The following is a 22,124-nucleotide window of genomic DNA, read 5'->3' as shown; positions in this document are numbered from 1 at the left end:
AGCTTTGAAAAGGGGAGTTTTTTTTTGTTTTTTTTTTAAATAAATATCTGACGGTGGTGACGAATATGTGGGACACATTTTGAGCAACCACAAAATAATAGTAAATATTGTTCAAAACTCATCGTTTGTAGTTTTTAATACATATTATGATGTACTCTTTCATGTGGTAAATATATTATTCAATGAAATTATTACTTTTTGTTGTTTTAATCAAGTTGAAATGATTATCTCCTATCCAAGGACAACTGGGTTTGTAGGCCATGGGCCAACATATAATCATTAAATTAATAAAAATTAAAAATAAACCTCTGAAAGAACTTTACAAATGTGCAAAGGACCCCCTGATTATGCCCTTGATTCTTATTATTCATTAAAATGTTGTACATTTCCAACAGAAATAGCATTTTTCTTAGTGGAACATGATTTATCCAAATTCCCAAGAATCAGTGGTGTTTACAATATATAGTAGGGATTACTGATGCACTCGAATCTGAATTCATTCTTGGAAAATAACAAACAATGACTTTCTGCTGAAGAAGTTACCATTTCAAACATTTTTCCCATTCAGCCAAAGAGAAAAATATATTGAACGCAGTATATGTGCAGGTCAGCATAAAGTGTTCAAAATAATCGAACTCACTTCTATATTTGTGATTGATAGTTACAGCACATGTCTCCTTTATTCAGGGTTTTTATTCAAGGAGTAACATTTAAAAAACATCATAATAATTATCATGCTGAAGTAAAAAGAAAAAGAAACATAAGGTGAAGGTGACTGTCATGAGATGTGGTCACACAATAAACTGGATACACCTGCATTATGATGTTATACAATGTGTTCATTCAGCTCGTTTCACCTTTACTTCTTAACAGTAAAATCACTAAAAGAAGGTCAGATAAGAAAAGCTGACAGACTGATAAAGCTGATAAATGCCAGAATTTCCCTGGTTGGGATCAATAAGGTCTATCTATCTATCTATCTATATCTAAAGCTGCATCAGCTTAAATCATGCATTTGATCATTCATTCATTCATAAGATCAGCATTTTCTGCCATGTCAAACGTGGATGGATGCTCAATGATATCAGTACTTTTCCAGCTGACACTGAAAAATCCCAGTGTCAGCTGGAAAAACAAAGTCTACTGGTGGTAAATAGAGGAAGTAGTTTTTGTATGCCCTTCCTATGACTGTGTCTCACTGTGTCTCCTCAGGCACAGTAATACACGGCTGTGTCCTCAGTCTTCATACTGTTCATCTGGAGATACACCTTACTGCTGGAGTCGTCTCTGGAGATGGTGAATCGACCCTGGACTGACTGGGAGTAGTAGATATGAGAACTACCAGTGTGTATAAAGGCAATCCACTCCAGTCCTTTTCCAGGAGCCTGTCTGACCCAGTTCATCTCATAGCTGCTGAATGTGAATCCAGAGGCTGTGCAGGTCAATCTGTGGGACTCTGCAGGCTTTTTAACCACTGGTTCGGATTCTGTCAGAGTCTGACCATCAACACCTGCCAACACAAAACAGAAAACATCACATGCATGAAGTTAGTATTTGAATGAAGATGCTGTCAAATCCAGGTGAGTGAAAATGTTCACCTGCCCAGCAGAGAGTTAAAAGCAGCAGTCCTGTCCTATAGCCCATCATGTTAAACTGTGTGGCCACTGATCTCTGTCATCCTCTCTGCACTCACATAAGTAGAGATGGGAGACATCAAGGTTTTGCATTGACTCCTCCTCACAGGGAGGGACGATAGCACTGTTGTGGATTATCCTAAATTATTAGAAACTTTCACAGATGTCAACAAGGTTGGCCAGCAAAACTACAACCAGCCATGTGGACACACTATTCAGTGTTTCCCCGGTTGAGGTTCCAAACAGCATTCATTAATGGTCATTAATGGTTAAGAACTTATTTTACAGTATGACATGCACAATATTTTATAGGTTAGGCAGTCTTTAGAAGTTAAAGAACGTGTACAGGAAGATAAAGGAACAAGTAAAGCAAACCATAACAGAAAACAGGAAACAAGACTCAGTTTAACATTTAAAATTTAAGCCATAATTTGATGACTGAGCTGAAATATATAAAATTGCATCAATTACTTCATTTATATGAACACGCAACGTAAAGGCTCCAACAAGTAGAGGTCCGAGGTTATGCAGGATGAACATGGTTATAATGTGACACTTCAAACCCACTGCCAGTGACTGAACAAAACAATCACATGACTGAATGTTTCTGAAAGTTACACTTTTTATTATTATTATTAAATAATCAAATCAGATTTGGATATTCCTCTGCATTACATGGATTACATACCATTTGTGTACATATACATTTTCATAAACAGATGATGAATGATAAGTTATAATCAAAGTGATGAATGAATCTATTTATTCATTAATTTGTTTGTTTGTTTGTTTATTATTAAATCCTTCATTCACTCAATCATCCATCCATTGATTTTTCATTCATTCATTATTTTCAACAGACGGCCTGAAGTGCAAAATACATGACAATATAGGAAACAACAATAACAACAACAATAAACAAAACTGAGTGACTTATGAATCAAAATCAGTGTATGATTAAACTCATATCTATCATTTTTAGTCAAAAAAGACTTTCAAGACTTAATAAAAAAAAAATGAAGACTTTAATTTATTTTTTCTTTCCATATTGTTATTTTTCTCTTACAACAAACATATATATTCAGTGTTTGTTTTTCCTGCTCATCAGGGATGTGGGCTTGAATGTGTTGGTGGTCTGAGGCTGCCTCCTCTGGTGGCTTCATGTTACAAGTGTTCAGGGACTGAGGGGTTTTTGTATAGCTCTACCAATGGTTTGTGTCACTGTGGCTCTCTGGCACAATAATACACAGCAGTGTCTTCAGGCTGCAGATTCTGTCCAGTTAGAGTCACTGTGTTGCTGGAAGAGGCTGAGGACATACTGAACTTGTTTTTCAGTGAATCTTTGTAGTTTGTGCTGCTACCAACAACCCTTCCAATCCACTCCAGTGTTTTCCCTGCGGGCTGTCTGATCCAAGCTGTGTAATAGCCAGAATAAGAGACCTGACAGGTGATGGTCAGAGTTTGACCTGGCCGGACAGTCAGAGACGCTGGCTGTGTCAGCACTTCACATTTCACACCTGAGGAAAACACAAACATTTTTTAAAACAAACTATCCAGTTACATGGCACCAGAAGAGCTGCTGGTGTTGTAAATGTGATGTCAAATCCAAAGAGACTCACAGGATCCAGCAGCCAGCAGCAGCAGCAGAGCTACAGACAACATGGTTTGTGTTGAAGCTGAACTGGTGGGAGCTGCTCTTCCTCTTTTGTTTCAACTTACAGCCTCATATCAACTCTTTATAGCAGAGGAACCAGGAAGTACACTTTGCATACAATCAAACATACAAGTGAAGAGGATCTACTCAGCAGTGGATCTAAACTGAAGTAGTAGTTTTGTCCCAAGTGTGACAGTCCTCTAATGTGTGTGACTGTGCCACATCACTTTAATCCTCCTGCTGACTGCTGTGATTTCTAGAGAGAGAGAAAACACTTTTTGTTTCCTGGAGATCAGCTCTGCCTGTTGTTGGGGTTTTAAATCAACCTGTTACATCTTTTTCTGCAATAATCTGGTCAGTGTTTAATTCACAGTATTGCAGCCTTTTCCCCTGATCAGTTTCCTGATCTGATAACAATACATATACTGTTGTATGGTTGTAGTTTTATTGAGGCATGTGAAGGACACAATTCCATAAAGCTGAATTTTTATTCAGACTAAACCAACATGTTCTCTGAAATTCATTTCTCAGCATTTTATTATTGAATGTGATTTCATATATTGAATGTGATTTTGTATGCATATACAAGTAGGTCTATAAGTATTTGGACAGCGACACAATATTTATAATTTTGCCCTTGTTCACCACCGCAGTGGATTTGAAAATGAGTGATCAAGACATGATTGAACTGCAGACTTTGAGCTTTAATTGAAGGGGCTGAACAAAAATATGGCTTTAACTGTTTAGTAATTACAACCAGTTTTCTGGTACAAGTTAGTCTTCCTTTCATCTGTCCAAAGAACCTTGTTCCAGAACTGGGCAGGCTTTTTTAGAAGGTTTTTTTTTCTGCAAAGTCAAATCTGGCCTTCCTGTTCTTGAGTGACACCAGTGGTTTGCACTTTGCTGTTTACCCTCTGTATTTATTTTCTCACAAATGTCTCATGACTGTAGATTTGGACAATGATATGCCAACGTCCTCCAGAGGTAGGTATATCATTGTCGTACTCCAGGATAAACCAAACTGTTGATTTGGCCTCTCCTAAATTTGTTGCTATTTGTCTGATAGTTTGTTTTTTTTGCTTTTTGAGCCTAATGATGGCCTACCTCACCTGCATAGACACCTCTTTGGATCGCATGTTGAGGGTTTGATAAACAGCTACCAAATGCAAATGCAAACACTTGGAATAAACACCAGACCTTTTATTTTCTTAATTTGTCATGAAATAATGAGGGAAAAGGCCACACCTGGCCAAGAAACAAGTGTCAAATTACTTTTGAGCCTCTGAAAATGGGGTGACAATGTATGGAAAAGGCTGTAATTCCTTAACGGTTGATGTCATATTTTTGTTCAAGCTGAAAGTTTGCGCTTCAATCACGTCTTGATTACTCCATTTCAAACCCACTGTGGTGGTGTACAAGGGCAAAATTATAAATATTGTGTCACTGCCCAAATACCTATGGACCTACCTGTACATTCCGAACAAAAAAATGTCAGATTTTCTTCAGTGTTAATTTCCTCTTTTCATTTGTACAGTCTCAGTATTAAAGTCTAGCCAGTTGTTAAACTCCAAGGTTTAAAAGTCATTAAAGACTCATTAAGAAAGCTGGAGCTGAACTTCTTGTTATGAAAAAGAAGAGAAAAAGAAAATTCATTGACTGCCCTCTAATGTTTCAAAGAACGGTATCGTAACGGTATCGTAATTTCTAACATCACTCACTTTCAACCCACCATATTGTAGATAGATGGTAGTGACTGAACCAAGAGTTTCCTTTTTTATATTTTTCAGTGATGCTTTCAATTACCAAAATGCTGTATTGGTTTTGGTAGCTATGTGATTTTTTTTTTCATTCATCATTTAATCATTCACATTTATTCACTAAATATTTTGTCAGTATTTCATGTTTATGATGCTCTGTCATGAAAAAACGTAATGTTTTCATATCATTTGTTGTAATTATTTGCTATGAGTTCCTTTTCTCTCTCTAAATATACATTTAAAGCTCAGTCATATTTCAGTGCTGCTCAGATGTAAGAGTGTTGGTGATCTGACAGAGCACTGAGGATGAGGACTGGAGGATTTTGTACAGCTGCTCCACCAACTCCAGTCACTGTGCCTCTCGAGCACAATAATAAACAGCAGAGTCTTCAGTCTTCAGACTGTTCATCTGGAGATACAGCTGCTCTCTGCTGTTGTCTCTGGAGACGATGAATCGGCCTTGGACTGACTGGGAGTAGTAGGTGGTGCCACCACCACTGCTTATATAGGCGATCCACTCCAGTCCTTTTCCAGGAGCCTGTCTGACCCAGTTCATCTCATAGCTGCTGAATGTGAATCCAGAGGCTGTGCAGGTCAATCTGTGGGACTCTGTAGGTTTTTTAACCACTGGTTCAGATTCTGTCAGAGTCTGACCATCAACACCTGCCAACACAAAACAGAAAACCATCACATGCATGAAGTTAATATTTGAATGAAGACGATGCCAAATCCAGATGACTGAAAATGTTCACCTGCCCAGCAGAGAGTTAAAAGCAGCAGTCCTGTCCTATAGCCCATCATGTTAAACTGTGTGGCCACTGTTCTCTGTCATCCTCTCTGCAGGCAGATAAGTAGAGATGGGAGACATCAAAGTTTTGCATTGACTCCTCCTCACAGGGAGGGAGGACAGCACTGTAGTGGATTAGTCTCCCAGTTACTATTTAATGCAGTGGAGAATGAATGTTCACTGTACAGAGTGACCAATGGAATAAAATGTGACCCACAGGTAATCAAACATGCTTGACTACACTGGAAACACAGTTGGCATCAATCATGTGAACTGGGGTCAGCAATGTTAGCTCCGAGTTTCTGTTGCTGATGAAAGTGATTAATGAGTAACAAGTTAGCCGACCTGAGGCTGACATGGGGTGATGGTGATGTTGTGAAATTGTTCAGTAAGCTGGATACATGCATGACGATGTCGCACAAAACCTTTCTACAACACAGTTCCTGTAAAACAGATTTTCAAGATTTTGTGTGGAGTTAAATCATGTGAGTTAAGGAAAAAATTCCATACATTTTCAGATTTTAGGATGGACAGCTAAGGAAAATTTTTCACTACTATTTGCTCCAAGCACCCGATATGTCTATATGTTATGTGGAATTTTTTACAGCTGCTCATTTAACATTTTTCACTATGTTTCGCCAGCAAAAGAATAAATACTAAAATCTTAACAGGCCAACATTCATCCAAAGAGCCTCATATTGTTCACTACAGGAGATGAGATGGTGAACCAACCCTGGACTGACAGCTGAGTATTTGATGGAGCTACAGCGACTGATGGTGAAAACACACTCCAGTCTTTTACCAGGAGTCACCTGTTCTTATAAAAACACTGGACCCAGAGTATGTGCAGGTCAGCTTGTGAGATTCATCATAGCACAACAGTTAGTGGGGTTTTCTCCTTGTAGTTTGTTCCTTCTTTGTCTCAAATCTAACAAGCCCAGAAGCTGCCACTGGACACAGAGGATGAAGTGGGAAACTACATTAAATAAATCCTGTTGAAGTGGTAGTTACTTGCATCATGCAACATAAAGGCTTATAATTATATCAGTGTTCTGTATTAAATGTGTTTCATTACTATTTAGTAAGAAAGCCTAAAGTCACCAGTGTTAAATGTATGATCTTGTGTTAACTAATGCAGATTTACAGTATTCATGATCAATATACAAATTTTGTTTTACATCGTTGCAAAACTGTGTCTGTTAATAAATATATGGATATAATCTTTGGCTGCATGTTTGTCTGATCTTCTTGCACCATGTGAGCCACTTGTTTGTAGCTCTGTGTCTCCAGGGGACAGAGTCTCTTGCTCACAGAAACACATGGCATGAAATTAATTAGTGGTCTGAGGCTGCCTCCTCTGGTGGCTTCATGTTACAGGTGTTCAGGGACTGAGGGGTTTTTGTACAGCTCTACCAATGGTTTGTGTCACTGTGGATCTTTGGCACAATAATACACAGCAGTGTCTTCAGGCTGCAGATTCTGTCCAGTTAGAGTCACTGTGCTGCTGGAAGAGTCTACAGAAATACTGAACTTGTTTTTCAGTGAATCTTTGTAGTTTTCACCGCCAGTATATTTCCATCCAATCCACTCCAGTCCTTTCCCTGCAGGCTGTCTGATCCAAGCTGTCCAATAGCTGCTAACAGAATAAGAGACCTGACAGGTGATGGTCAGAGTTTGACCTGGCCGGACAGTCAGAGACGCTGGCTGTGTCAACACTTCACATTTCACACCTGTGGAGGAGAAAATATTCAACATATCAATGTATTTGACAGTGTAATAATAATAAAGAAGTGGTGCAGTGTGATGATAGAGTGTGTGTTTGTCCCTCAAAGAGACTCACAGGATCCAGCAGCCAGCAGCAGCAGCACAGCTACAGAGAACATGGTTGGTGTTGAAGGTGAACTGGTGGGAGCTTCTCGTCTGCCTCAGCTCACAGTGTGACATCAACTGTTTATAGCAGACTAGAAGGAAGTCAGCTTTGCATACAGCACAACACTCACATGATATAAAAGGAAGATGGATTGCATTACAAGTATTTAAGGCATGTTCATTAATTTCATAAATGTATTTACAGCAGTTTTTATAACTTTATATGGTTCATTAAATTTCTTATAGTGCTGTATTGTTTGAATCAGGCGGCAATGGAACGTGTAGTTTGCTTGATGAATTGATTGAGTGATTGACTGATTGATTACTCCATTTGTAAACTCCTTGTGTGTCTTATTGCAGTCAGATGCACTCAACATGACAAAGACCACATGACCAAATATCACATTTACACTGATAACATCACCATGTGTATCAGTAAATATTAGCACACATATGCTGTGGTTTCCATGGTACAATGGTAAAAGACACAGGACTGAAAACCAGAAAACAAGACTCAATTTATTATTTAAAAAGGGAGATTTGAAAATAATTGTTTTGAGTTGCGCATCATGTGGGTGGAAAACACTCCGCTGCAGCACAAGCAGTGGATCTGGCTCTGAATAAACACACGCTCTGTGCATTTACATCTTTTTTACACATGGGTGGATATGATTTGCTTTTTGTTAACACTGAAATATAAAAAATTGCATCAATTACTTCCTCGGTATGAACACGTACAGTAACAAGTAAAAGTCCAAGGTTATGCAGGATGAACATGGTTATAATGTGACACTTCAAACCCACTGCCAGTGACTGAACAAAAAAATCGCATGACTGAATGTTTCTGAAAGTTACACTTTTTTATTATTATTAAATAATCAAATCAGATTGGGATGTCCCTCTGCATTATGCAGATCACATAACATTTGTCTACATATACATTTTTTAAACAGGGCACACTTTACTGAATAATGTTAAGTTACAATCAGTTGTGATTAATGAATCTATTTATTCATTAATTTTGTTTGTTTATTTCTTTGTTTGTTTATTATTAAATCCTTCATTCATTCCATCATTGATCCATTCATTTTGCATTCATTCACTATTTTCAACAGAAGGCCTGAAGTGCAAAATATATGACAAAATAGGAAACAACAATAACAAGAAACAAAACTGAGTGACTTGTGAATCAAAATCAGTGTATGATTAAACTCATATCTATCGTTTTTGTCAAAAAAGACTTTAGAGATGAAAATAAAAAAATAAGACTTCAATTTTATTTATTTATTTATTTATTTCGCATTTTGTTCTTTTTTCTTATTTCCTGAACATCTGTGCCAATAAACATATATATTCAGTGGTTGTTTTTCCTTCCCATCTGGGAAGTGGCCTTAAATGTGTTAGTGGTCTGAGGCTGCCTCCTCTGGTGGCTTCATGTCACAAGTGTTCAGGGACTGAGGGGTTTTTGTACAGCTCTACCAATGGTTTGTATCACTGGATCTCTGGCACAATAATACACAGCAGTGTCTTCAGGCTGCAGATTCTGTCCAGTTAGAGTCACTGTGTTGCTGGAAGAGGCTGAGGACATACTGAACTTGTTTTTCAGTGAATCTTTGTAAGCTGTGCTGCTACCAATAACATATCCAATCCACTCCATCACTTTCCCTGCAGGCTGCCTGATCCAAGATGTGTAATAGCTGGTAACAGAATAAGAGACTGCCATGGTTTTGTGTTTCTTGTGTTTTGTTTGATTCTGTTTCATGTGTGTTTCTGTCATGGTTTTGTTTCTTGTGTTTTGGTTGGTTCTGTTTCATGTGTTTCTTTTGCCTGGTTCTTTTTAGTGATTTCACCTGTGCCTTGTTTGCTCCTCCCTGTGTCACACCTGTCCTGTGTCTGTCAATTATCCCTGATTGTTCTGATCCCTCCCAGTGTTTACCTCAGCCTATCCTCTGTGTTCTCCTGTCTTGTGCTCCAGCCCCTTCCCCAGGTGTGTCTTGTTTGATCATTTGGTTCTTGTGTATTTAAGTCCTGTTTTGAGTTCTGTTCCTTGTTGGTTCATTGTGTTGTGCTGTGCTTCATTGTGTTCTGTTACGTTCTGCTTCCTGCCTGAGTTTCTTGTGTTCCCTGTTAGTTAAGTTTTGTTTTTCGTTGAGCATTTTTTGCCTGCAGCTCCTGCTTTTGGGTCCTCCACCTTCCAGCCCCCGTGACAGAGACCTGACAGGTGATGGTCAGAGTTTGACCTGGCCGGATAGTCAGAGATGCTGGCTGTGTCAACACTTCACATTTCACACATGTGAAGCTGGTGAACTGGTGGGAGCTGCTCTTCCTCTTTGTTTCAACTTACAGCCTCATATCAACTCTTTATAGCAGAGGAACCAGAGGGCTATTCCATGAAAGCAGCTAAAGAAAGCTGCGCTTACGTGATATAGCCTGGCTTGAATTAGCGTCAACTTTAACTAAAGCCTCAACCCGTTCCACTAACGTGATTCAGCCGCGTCAGGTCAGCGCTAATTCTAGCCACGTTTGAACGAGCCTCAAGTGCGCGCGTTCATGGGGTACATAAGCAGCCCAGAACAGTCGATTGTCGAAACGAAGATACAACTGTCTCAAAAGGAGGAGAAAAGGGGAGCCTCGACATTTTCAGCGGCGGAGCAGACACCGCTGATGAACTATATGAAGAATATAGAGAAATCACCACAAACAGGGCCGGCTTTTGGCATAGGCGGTATAGGCAATTGCCTAGGGCGCCATCTGCTGGAGGGGTGCCGCTAGCGGCCAGAGGGGCGCCGGAAGCGGGATTGTTGACCGGCGCGACACCGTCGGGATATGGAAATCAAAAAACTGGAGAAGGAAGTAGGCTAAGTAGCCTATAAATTTAAACACAACAGAAAGCCATGGTTTGGACTGTATTTAATGCTTCCATTCTTTGTCTTCATAGCTTGAACAAAATGATGATTGAGTTTGTTTTGTTTTTTTAATGGTTAATAGGCTAAATGATTTCAAAACTTAGGAATTTATATTATATATGAAATTATAGGTAGGCTACATGTAAAAATCCAAATATAAAGGGATCATTCAAAAAGTGGGATGACTGAAATATGTGTTTTGTAAACATCCCTCACCTATGTCAACTAACCTATTGGCTTCGGGCAGAATAGAGGCGGGTCATCGCAAATTGCGGGTGGGAAATAAAATAAGACGTCTTTTTTTATTTAACCTCATGTTCTTTTCAACCCTTTTATGTTCAACGCTTGTTGTTGCATTTGATGTATGACTTGTGTTATATGAATAAAATTTGATTGAGTAATTGATTGTTTATTCGGTTGATTTCGGTGACTGACAGTGATAACACATGATTTTCATTACGTTTATTTTTATTAAGTAAACACGTACATTCATGCTTCGTCACATTGTGGGAAATAGGCTAAGTCTGAATTTATATTTCCGAACACGGACATGGTGCTACATAATTAAATTTGAATTTAATTAAATTGAATATGTGTTGCCGGGGCAACAATACAGACGTGACGGAGCCGTCATTTGGGGGTCTGTTTGCGTCCGTCGGACATTCTCTGACAGCAGCTGAGCTAAGCTTGGCTGTAAGCCTGCCACGGAGCAGGCTAGTTCTGCTGACTAAGTTACCATGGTTACTGAGCTGCAACTTATATAAGCCACTTCGATGGAACGGAACTCTCACTTAAATTAGCGAGGCTCATCGAAATAAGCCAGGCTATCCCGTTAGCCAGCTTGATGGAATAGGCCCCAGGAAGTACACTTTGCATACAATCAAACATACGACTGAAGAGGATCTACTCAGCAGTGGATCTAAACTGAAGTAGTAGTTTTGTCCCAAGTGTGACAGTCCTCTAATGTGTGTGACTGTGCCACATCACTTTAACCAATTTATTCCCAAATTTTTCCCAGACACAAAAATATCCAAATCACGTGTCATTAGTAGCCCTTTGAAACAATCAATCATAATTTTTAGAAATTTTCATGGAAAAGTGTGTGGAAAAAGTGTGTTTTATGATCGGTCACAATTGTGACCGGTGGGATAATGTGTTGTATCAACCATTGGACAGACTGAATATAGGCCTATTTGACCTATGCAGTTTGTGTGTGTGTGTGTGTGTGTGTGTGTGTAAAGTTAGGTAGAATTACAGCTGTGTTCAAAATTATTCAACCCCCACTGCAGTAAAGTGTTTTAGCAAGTTTGACATTTATTTTTTATCTTGTTCATAATCAGATCAAATAAGGACTTGTAAAACAGACAAATGCAACTTAAATTACAATATTTTTTCTATTATACCAAAAAATGTCCTTTCTGTGATTACCTCATTGACAAAATTATTCAACCTTTTAGTCACATACATCCTTAGTACTTAGTACAATACCCTTTGGCAGTAGGTAATGTCCTTCAGACGTGAAACATAGCTTGACACAAGTTTCTTGCAGTGATCTACAGGTATCTTAGCCCATTCCTCAAGGACAAAGGCCTCCAGTTCACTGACATTCTTGGGCTTGCGTGCTGCAACTGCCTTCTTCAAGTCCCACCAGAGATTTTCTATGGGATTTAAGCCGGGCGATTGCGATGGCCACTCCAGAATCTTCCAGCCCTTCTTCTGCAACCAAGCCATGGTAGATTTGGAGGTATGCTTGGGATTGTTGTGCTGATGGAAGGTCCAACGTCTCCCAAGCTTCAGCTTTGTCACTGATTGCATGACATTTGCACCCAAGATCTCCTGGTAGTTAACTGAATTCATGGTACCTTGCACACGCTGGAGATTCCCTGTACCTGAAGAAGCGAAACAGCCCCAGAGCATAACTGACCCACTGCCATGCTTCACAGTAAAGTCTGGGCCGAAACATGAATACCTCCCTCTGGCAAGTCCTGTCGCAGTTCCTCAGCTGTCGCCCACGGATTTTTCTCCACCTTTCGTTTCAGGTACCGGACAGCAATCGCTGCCAGCATCCTCTTTCTGCCACGCCCATGTAGCGTTTCCACTGTGCCTTTAGCTTTAGACTTGCAAATTATGCTTCCAATTGTGTCTCTTGAAATGTTTAATGTCTTTGCTATCTTTTTATATCCATATCCTTGCTTATGAAGAGAAATGACCTCCTCTCTTGACTTCTTTGACCATCCCCTGGACTTCACCAGTCCTTTTTAAATCTGCTTAATAATTGCTCGTTATGGTTCTGTTCATATCTACAGGTGTTTTCAACACCTGATTGAAAACACCTGATTGAGACCTCTGTTCTTAAGAGTGGTAATCTTTAAGGGGTTGAATAATTTTGTCAATGAGGAAATCACAAAAATGACATTTGTTAGTGTATTAGAAAAAGCATTTTTGTAATTTTAGTTGCATTTAGCTAATTTACAAGTCCTTGTAAGATTTCATTATAAAAAAGATTAATTAAATAAATAAATAAATAAATAAATGTTAAATTTCCTAAAACCCTTTACTGCAATGGGGGTTGAATAATTTTGAACACAACTGTAGTTGGCTAGCTAGCCTTCCTGGGGTCCGTGTGTGTGTCTGTGTGTGTCTGTGTGTGTGTCTGTGTGTGTGTGTGGTGTGTGTGTAAAGTTAGGCAGAAAGGTAGGTAGCAGCAGAAAGTTAGGTAGAACAGTTAGCCTATGTGTATTAGCATGTAGATTAGAGTTCTCATCGGGCCTGAAAATTAAGACCCGACCCGACCCGGCCACGACTGGGCCAGCCCGAGGCCCGACCCGACCCGACTAATTAGCCGAACTTTAGGCCCGACAGCCCGATAAAGCCCGAAAAAAAAAAAAAAAAAAAAAAAAAAATCGCCAAATTCGCCATTATTTAGCAGAGCCGGTCGGCCGCGGCACCGGGGCACCATCAGTCGGTATCAGCTGTCAGATCCGGCAGACCTGACGGGTGGGCGCGGTATCGGACGGTGCCGCGGCCGGCCCGCCTGATGCCAACTGATGGTGCCGCGGCATGTGCGGGTCAATACGGTAGTCTAGAAAACTGGAGATTTTTTTTTTTCCCCGTGCGCCCCCAGTTGCACTGCCCATAGCAGAAACCGTCCCTGCTGCCGAGTCTGCCAGCACAGCGGGATACTGCTGCAACTCTCTCTCACTTGTTTGCGCTGCGCTCGCACAGCTGGTTGTCTGTCTGTCACTGAAAGTTTAGCCTCCAAATCCAATCCAGTCTCTCACTCTCTCCACCAGTCACATAAAAATGAAACGTCATAATCAATAACACAACACATAATTCTATTTTTTTATTACAAAAAAAAAAAAAAAAAAAAAAAATCCCCCACAGAACCCGAAGCCCGACCCGACCCGCCCAATTCACGTAAATTTTAGGCCCGGGTCGGGTCGGGTCGGGTCGGGTCGGGTTCGGGCAGAATATGAGAACTCTAATGTAGATACAATGGGTTATCCCACCGGTCACTATTGTTGCCGGTGACATGCTTGTGAGTTCTATGACCACACTGAACAAAGTTGTGTAATTTCAAATGCATACATCAATACTAGACACCTTAAACATGATGTGTACCAAAAATCTATGTCCTCTCTTTATGTTAACATACTTTACTAAGCTTTTCTTTGGGAGCTTTGTTGCTGCCATCCTCTTCTCTTGGCGCAAACAGGAAGTAAACAGCTCTGGTCATGTGACAATTTACAGTAAACATGTGACACTGCACATATTTCATTGAGACCCTTTCTTATTTCAATATTTGCTGGAAATGCATTGATAGATCATTCAGTAACATTTTTATAGCCTTAGAAATGAAACATTTTTTTACGGTCACTATTGTGACCGGTGGGATTAAATGGGTTAATCCACCTGCTGACTGCTGTGATCTCTGAAGAGAGAGAAAACACTTTTTGTTTCCTGGAAATCAGCTCTGCTTTCTGTTGAGGTTTTAAATCAACCTGTTATGTCTCTTTCTGCAATAATCTGCTCAGTGTTTGATTCACTGTATTGCAGCATTTTTCCCTGATCAGTTTCCTGTTCTGATAACAATATACTGTTGTATGGTTGTAGTTTTATTGAGGCATGTGAAGGACACAATTCCATAAAGCTAAATTTTTATTCAGACTAAACCAACATGTTCTCTGAAACTCATTTGTCAGTATTTTATTATTGGAGGTGATTTCATATATTGAATGTGATCTTGTTTGCATATACAGGTAGGTCTATAAGTATATGGACAGTGACACAATATTTATAATTTTGCCCTTGTACACCACCACAGTGGATTTGAAAATGAGTGATGAAGACGGGATTGAACTGCAGACTTTCAGCTTTAATGTAAGGGCTGGAACAAAAATATGGCATTAACTGTTTAGTAATTACAACCAGTTTTCTGGTACAAGTTAATCTTCCTTTCATCTGTCCAAAGAGCAGGCTTTTTTAGAAGTTTTTTTCTGTAAAGTCAAATCTGGCCTTCCTGTTCTTGAGTGACACCAGTGGTTTGCACCTTGCTGTTTACCCTCTGTATTTATTTTCTCACAAATGTCTCATGACTGTAGATTTGGACAATGATATGCCGACCTCCTCGAGAGGTAGGTGTGTCATTGTCGTACTCCAGGATAAACCAAACTGTTGATTTGGCCTGTCCTAAAGTTGTTTCTATCTCTGATAGATTTTTTTTTTCTTTTTACACCTAATGATGGCCTCCCTCACCTGCATAGACACCTCTTTGGATCGCATGTTGAGGGTTTGATAAACAGCTACCAAATGCAAATGCAAACACTTGGAATAAACACCAGAGCTTTTGTTTTCTTAATTTGTCATGAAATAATGAGGGGAAAAGGCCACACTTGGCCAAGAAACAAGTGTCAAATTACTTTTGAGCCTCTGAAAATGGGGTGACAAAGTATGGAAAAGGCTGTAATTCCTTAACGGTAGATGCCATATTTTTGTTCAAGCTGAAAGTCTGCACTTCAGTCACCTCTTGATTACTCCATTTCAAACCCACTGTGGTGATGCACAAGGGCAAAATTATAAATATTGTGTCACTGCCCAAATACTTATGGACCTACCTGTACATTCCTAACAAAAAAAAATGTCAGATTTTCTTCAAAGTGTTAATTTCCCATTTTCATTTGTATAGTCTCAGTATTAAAGTCTGGGCTTCATGATCCAAGGTTCAAAAGTCATTAAAGACTCATTAAGAAGGCTGGAGCTGAACTTCCTGTGATGAAAAAGAAGAGAAAAAGAAAATCCATTGACTGCCCTCTAATGTTTCAAAGAACAGTAGTTTAATTTCTACTTCAAAATAACATCACTCACTTTCAACCCACCATATTGTAGATAGATGTTAGTGACTGAAGCAAGAGTTTCCTTTTTTATATTTTTCAGTGATGCTTTCAGTTACCAAAATGCTGCATTGGTTTTGGTAATTAAGTGATTTTTTTCTTCATCATATTATCATTTACATTTATTCACTAAATATTTGTGGAATATTTGAAAGACATTTGATGTGTTCAAATCATTTGTTGTAATTATTTGCTATGAGTTCCTTTTCTCTCTCTAAATATTCATTTAAAGCTCGGTCATATTTCACTGCTGCTCAGATGTAAGAGTGTTGGTGATCTGACAGAGCAGTGAGGATGAGGACTGGAGGATTTTGTACAGCTGCTCCACCAACTCCAGTCACTGTGGATCTCGAGCACAATAATAAACAGCAGAGTCTTCAGTCTTCAGACTGTTCATCTGGAGATACAGCTGCTCTCTGCTGTTGTCTCTGGAGATGGTGAACCGGCCTTGGACTGACTGGGAGTAGTAGGTGCTGCTGCCACCACCACTGCTGATAGCAGCAATCCACTCCAGTCCTTTTCCAGGAGCCTGTCTGATCCAATGCATCCAGTAGCTGCTGAATGTGAATCCAGAGGCTGTGCAGGTCAATCTGTGGGACTCTGCAGCCTTTTTAACCACTGGTTCAGATTCTGTCAGAGTCTGACCATCAACACCTACCAACACAAAACAGAAAACCATCACATGCATGAAGTTAATATTTGAATGAAGACGCTGTCAAATCCACATGAGTAAAAATGTTCACCTGCCCAGCAGATAGTTAAAAGCAGCAGTCCTGTCCTATAGCCCATCATGTTAAACTGTGTGGCCACTGTTCTCTGTCATCCTCTCTGCACTCACATAAGTAGAGATGGGAGACATCAAAGTTTTGCATTGACTCCTCCTCACAGGGAAGGAGGACAGCACTGCAGTGGATTAGTCTCTCAGTCATTTTGTAAAATTAGAGAATGAATGTTCATTGTGCAAAGGGACTCTAAGGATTGAATTTAATCTGGAAAAAACATGGATTTTTGTAGAACCCCAAGATAAATGTGATACAGTGAATTTATTTACACGAGTGTGTGTGTGTGTGTGTGTGTGTGTGTGTGTGTGTGTGTGTGTGTGTGTGTTTATATATATGTGTGTGTATATATGCATGTATACAAAAGTGAGGCACTACAAACATGATGTAACAGAGAAATAACTTTGGCCATTGGCCTGCACCAACATCCACAGAAGACTGGACACACTGGTATCCAGCTGCCAGATAGAAACACTGCCTCCAGATCTGAGAAAGAGGACAGACAGACAGACACACCTGCTGTGCAAACAAAACACATTCAGTGTCGACATATTCAGCTACATTCACACTCACAGACTCTCAGACAAACAGTGAGTCCAGACATGCAGCAACAAGGAGGAAGCCCTACCCTGGGTCAAAAATTACAGATTTTCATGTTTTATAAAATCCAGGCTGAGGTAGGACTGGGTTCTGTATTGACAAGAGTTTGTTTCAGAGCTTGGCAGGAAAATAATCAGTTTTTTTCAGTAGCCTCACAGTAAATCAAGACTTTTGTCTACACAATTATACATGAGTTGCATTATCATGTTATACCATTATAACACTCCATTACATACTGTGCCACGTTAAAAGGGTTTATTACAATTGAATAAATTAGCCTCACACACATTCAGTGTTGAAAATTATTAATTATTTTCAGTCATTAAAAGATTGCTTAGAAACTCAAGTACATTATTCTCTTTCCCTTAAAAAGATCTATCTATCTATCTATCTATCTATCTATAGTAGCTGTTTTTTCTTGTCATGAGGGAAGTGTTTTTGAATGTGTTAGTGGTGTGAGGCTGCCTCCTCTGGTGGCTTCATGTCACAAGTGTTCAGGGACTGAGGGGTTTTTGTACAGCTCTACCAATGGTTTGTGTCACTGTGGATCTCTGGCACAATAATACACAGCAGTGTCTTCAGGCTGCAGATTCTGTCCAGTTAGAGTCACTGTGTTGCTGGAAGAGTCTTCGGACATACTGAACTTGTTTTTCAATGAATCTTTGTAGTATGTGCTGCTACCAGCAACCATTCCAATCCACTCCAGCCCTTTCCCTGCAGGCTGTCTGATCCAAGCTGTCCAATAGCCAGAATAAGAGACCTGACAGGTGATGGTCAGAGTTTGACCTGGCCGGACAGTCAGAGACGCTGGCTGTGTCAACACTTCACATTTCACACCTGAGGAAAACACAAACATTTTTTAAATCAAATTATCCAGTTACATGGCACCAGAAGAGCTGCTGGTTTTGTAAATGTGATGTCAAATCCAGAGAGACTCACAGGATCCAGCAGCCAGCAGCAGCAGCAGAGCTACAGACAACATGGTTTGTGTTGAAGCTGAACTGGTGGGAGCTGCTCTTCCTCTTTTGTTTCAACTTACAGCCTCATATCAACTCTTTATAGCAGAGGAACCAGGAAGTACACTTTGCATACAATCAAACATACGACTGAAGAGGATCTACTCAGCAGTGGATCTAAACTGAAGTAGTAGTTTTGTCTCAAGTGTGACAGTCCTCTAATGAATGGGACTGTGCCACATCACTTAATTCAAGTTTGTTTTCAAACCTTCAGAAATGAGCAGTGCAGAATTAGAACAGTAACTACTTTCTGAAAATGACAATATCATAAAGTAAAATATTCTGCCCATATGGCTTGTATAAATCTGATTTTTGAACTTCAGGTTCTAGCTACACCCCTGAGTTGTTGAATGATGCGAGTTCTGGTGGTGGCTGGTTAAATGTTTCTAATTTTGTATAACAGAGTTTTAATGGTTTCGGTGTTTGTGTATTGCTGGAAGCCAAGGACACACACAGTAACCTGTAGCCTGTAGAGGAAGCAGCTGCTCAGGAACTGAAATCTGTGTGACAACATGTCAGAAAACATGCAAAACAATAAAATTTTCTTTGATTAAATAAGAATATTCATCAGTCTAAATCATCAGTCACATTTTGCCATTCGTGATATTTTGAAGCAATCAGGCTTAACAAATATCAGAAATTGTCAAAACATATCACTGTGTTGTAGTTATGATCATGGTATAGTTTCAGTATTAAAGTCTAGCCAGTCTTTATGTTCCAAGGTTCAAAAGTTATTTAAGATAAGAAGATAAGACAGTCTTTAGACTGTTCATCTGGAGATACAGCTGCTGTCTGCTGTCGTCTCTGGAGATGGTGAACCTGCCACGGACTGACTGGGAGTACTGGATAGGAGAACTAGATGTTCCTATTCTGGTGATCCACTCCAGTCCTTTTCCAGGAGCCTGTCTGATCCAGGCCATCCAGTTGTCACTGAATGTGAATCCAGAGGCTGTGCAGGTCAATCTGTGGGACTCTGCAGGCTTTTTAACCACTGGTTCAGATTCTGTCAGAGTCTGACCATCAACACCTGGCAACACAAAACAGAAAATCATCACATGCATGAAGTTAGTATTTGAATGAAGACAGTCAAGATGAGTGGTTTTTAACCTACCATTTACCACAGATTGTAGACTGACTGTGGTCAGATGTTTGTTCATGCTGTTGTACTATTTTTGCAACTAAGGACTTTCAGTTCTATTCAGCACCTGTGTAAAATACTGGTTGCATGTGCACCGTCCGCTGCTGTTCATCCCTCCACCTCCCTATCAAAGATTAATTCATTCAGTCTCATCAGATGTCCTCAGCCACACTCACCACCAGTGTCTGGACTCCATGAGGGATTTATTATGCTGCTGCTGAAGGCTGATGCCCCGCAATCTGAAAATCTCGGCACAGAATCTAAACACCAAAGATTTTGTTATCAAGACTTATCATCACTTATCTACTGTAATGAACCATATTTTCTCTATATTGCATATTATATGAACTATACTGTCTCTCCTGCCTGAAATACATTCAGTGGTTGTTTGTCCTCCTCATCAGGGAAGTGGCCTTGAATGTGTTGGTGGTCTGAGGTTGCCCCCTTCTGGTGGCTTCATGCTACAAGTGTTCAGTGACTGTGGTTTGTGTCACTGTGGCTCTCTGGCACAATTATGAATAATAATGAATTGAGTAACCATTTAGGCATCTCAAACCCATTAGCTTCATGCAGTGGAGACTCACTGCCAACAATACTGTTTCAGAAACCATCTGCACCACCAGGCACATGTTTTATGGCAAAGAGGCACTGAATGCAAATGCTTTGCTTTAAGGTCAAAGGGTCAACTTATGATAGTACCAGGCTACTAGCCAAGAGAGAACCACGAGTATTCATATAAAATCACTCATGGCTTAGTAAGACCAGTGAATAGATAATAACAGTGCATTGATAATACAGTATAGTGAAGTGCATCCACTGTAAACAATTCAATAACTTCAAGAATTTTAAGTTCAAGGTGCGAACATTAGACCAAGACTAACACTGTAAATTAGGCACATACTTGGCTTCGAGTTTCTATTGGCCAGTGGCAGTGATAGAAACTCCATGTTGAATTTCCAGAATATTAACTGTAACATGGCAAAAAAAAAAAAAAAAAAAAAAAACTTTCCTTGTCAGTCAAGTATCAGATTAATGCTGCCATTATTTCCTGCGTCTCCAGACAAGAGTCATCAGTGTTAACGTGCACTTCACAAAGTGGCACATTTGTAGTGCATTATGCCCATAACTTGGTGACAAATGTGCTGGAAATACAGTGTGCCAATGGTGTCTTTGCCCACACTAAGATGATGGAGATGGATACTCAGCTTTGTTCTCCCACAAAATCTCATGGAGCGTCAAAGCCATGTAATAAGGCCTCACAGCTGACCCGTTATTGCGCTCCAGGTCCTCAGCTTATTGTGTGCATGTGTGTGTGTGTGTGTGTGTGCATGTGCGTGTTAATGGATGTAGCAGGAAATTATTTATGATTGAAATCATGACAAAAACGTGTCAGGAGGACCAGCAGGGAAGGGAAGTGAGAGAGACAAAAGACCTAACCTAACTTTTTGTAATCCTTAAGGTGTCTAGTAAATGGATTGTGATGTCCCCAGAGCCAATTATTGTCCCATATGTGTTTTTATTAACCATCTGCCATGGCCAGCCAGCTTCAAAAGAGCAGCCACACCAACATTCTCCTGCCCCAAGCCCTACAATCCTGGTCAGGGCTGGGTGAAGAGTGAAGATGGTACCCTGGAGCCAGTGTGGTCGTGTGGCCCAATCCTCCCCGCTACACTGGTTCAATTCAATTCAATTCAAAGAACTTTATTATTCTGTTAGGAACTTCAGTTGTGCAGAGCATCAGTGTGTAAACTTGACATCACAGACACAGGTTGACTTGCTGGAGAAAACAGTCGAGGATATGGATGAGGAAGACAATGAAGAACAAGAGATCGATTACGAAGACCTGCTAATTGATGAGTAAAGTTTTTGGGTTGTTTGGGATGGGATGATTCCTTCTGTAAGCATAAGCATGCTTGAAAATTTGAGGCAAGCTGGTAACATATCCAGAATATAAAGCTATGATTTGGTCTCTGTATCCTATTTCAATGTGTGATGAATTTGGTTTTGAAAAGCTTCTTACACAGTGTTTTGGAGACATTATATACCTAGTACTGACCCAGTAATTTCTCCAACTGAAGCTTATAGTGTTTTAAACTGGTCCAAAAGGTATCTGTGTAACGTAATATGACAATGTGGTATATTTGTTTTTACATTTTGCCACCTTGGAATTACAGGGTTCTGTCTGCAGTCTGAGTGGTTTTGAAATATTGAGCTTTTAAATTTTACATTCCAAATGGTGGAAGTGATGTGGAACAAGACAGACGCCCTCGATGTGTTGTAAATGTACAACATCAAAATCCTACCAAGTTTCTAAAATGAGTTTTTCGAACAGGTCAATTGCAGACAGAACCCTCTGAGCCTCAGAAGTCACCTTCGGCTTTATAATAATAAGGTTCCATCTAGCAAAAAATGAAAATAAGCAATCATTTTCAAGGAATACAGATTTCCCAAAGTTGTTTTTAAAACATAAAATAAGTGTTGTAACAGTATCAGAAATTTAAGTTTAAAATTTAGTTAATTTAATCACAGAACCTTTGTTTTCTAAGTTAAAATTCCAAAAATTGACACAACAAAAATCACGTTAATGATTT

General features: G+C 39.7%; 3 gene segments (V, D, J or C); all 3 read right to left on the bottom strand.

The window, feature by feature from the left end:
• Positions 1-1,208: 1,208 nt before the first annotated feature.
• On the bottom strand, positions 1,209-1,654 carry LOC115363778 (immunoglobulin heavy variable 3-21-like). The segment is given in 2 exon segments: positions 1,209-1,510; positions 1,599-1,654. Coding segments are annotated over 2 exon segments (351 nt in total).
• A 20-nt stretch (positions 1,655-1,674) lies between these two features.
• On the bottom strand, positions 1,675-16,803 carry LOC115363100 (immunoglobulin heavy variable 3-48-like). The segment is given in 3 exon segments: positions 1,675-1,683; positions 5,413-5,708; positions 16,744-16,803. Coding segments are annotated over 3 exon segments (354 nt in total).
• A 1,126-nt stretch (positions 16,804-17,929) lies between these two features.
• LOC115363781 (immunoglobulin heavy variable 3-23-like) lies at positions 17,930-18,361 on the bottom strand (the record flags this gene model as incomplete). The annotated part of the segment is given in 2 exon segments: positions 17,930-18,216; positions 18,319-18,361. Coding segments are annotated over 2 exon segments (330 nt in total), but the record flags the coding sequence as incomplete, so codon positions are not given.
• Between the last annotated feature and the right edge of the window lie 3,763 nt (positions 18,362-22,124).

This window comes from Myripristis murdjan, chromosome 8 (genome assembly GCF_902150065.1).
Source record: "Myripristis murdjan chromosome 8, fMyrMur1.1, whole genome shotgun sequence".
Taxonomy (NCBI): domain Eukaryota; kingdom Metazoa; phylum Chordata; class Actinopteri; order Holocentriformes; family Holocentridae; genus Myripristis; species Myripristis murdjan.
This window is presented reverse-complemented; position numbering and strand designations above follow the sequence as displayed.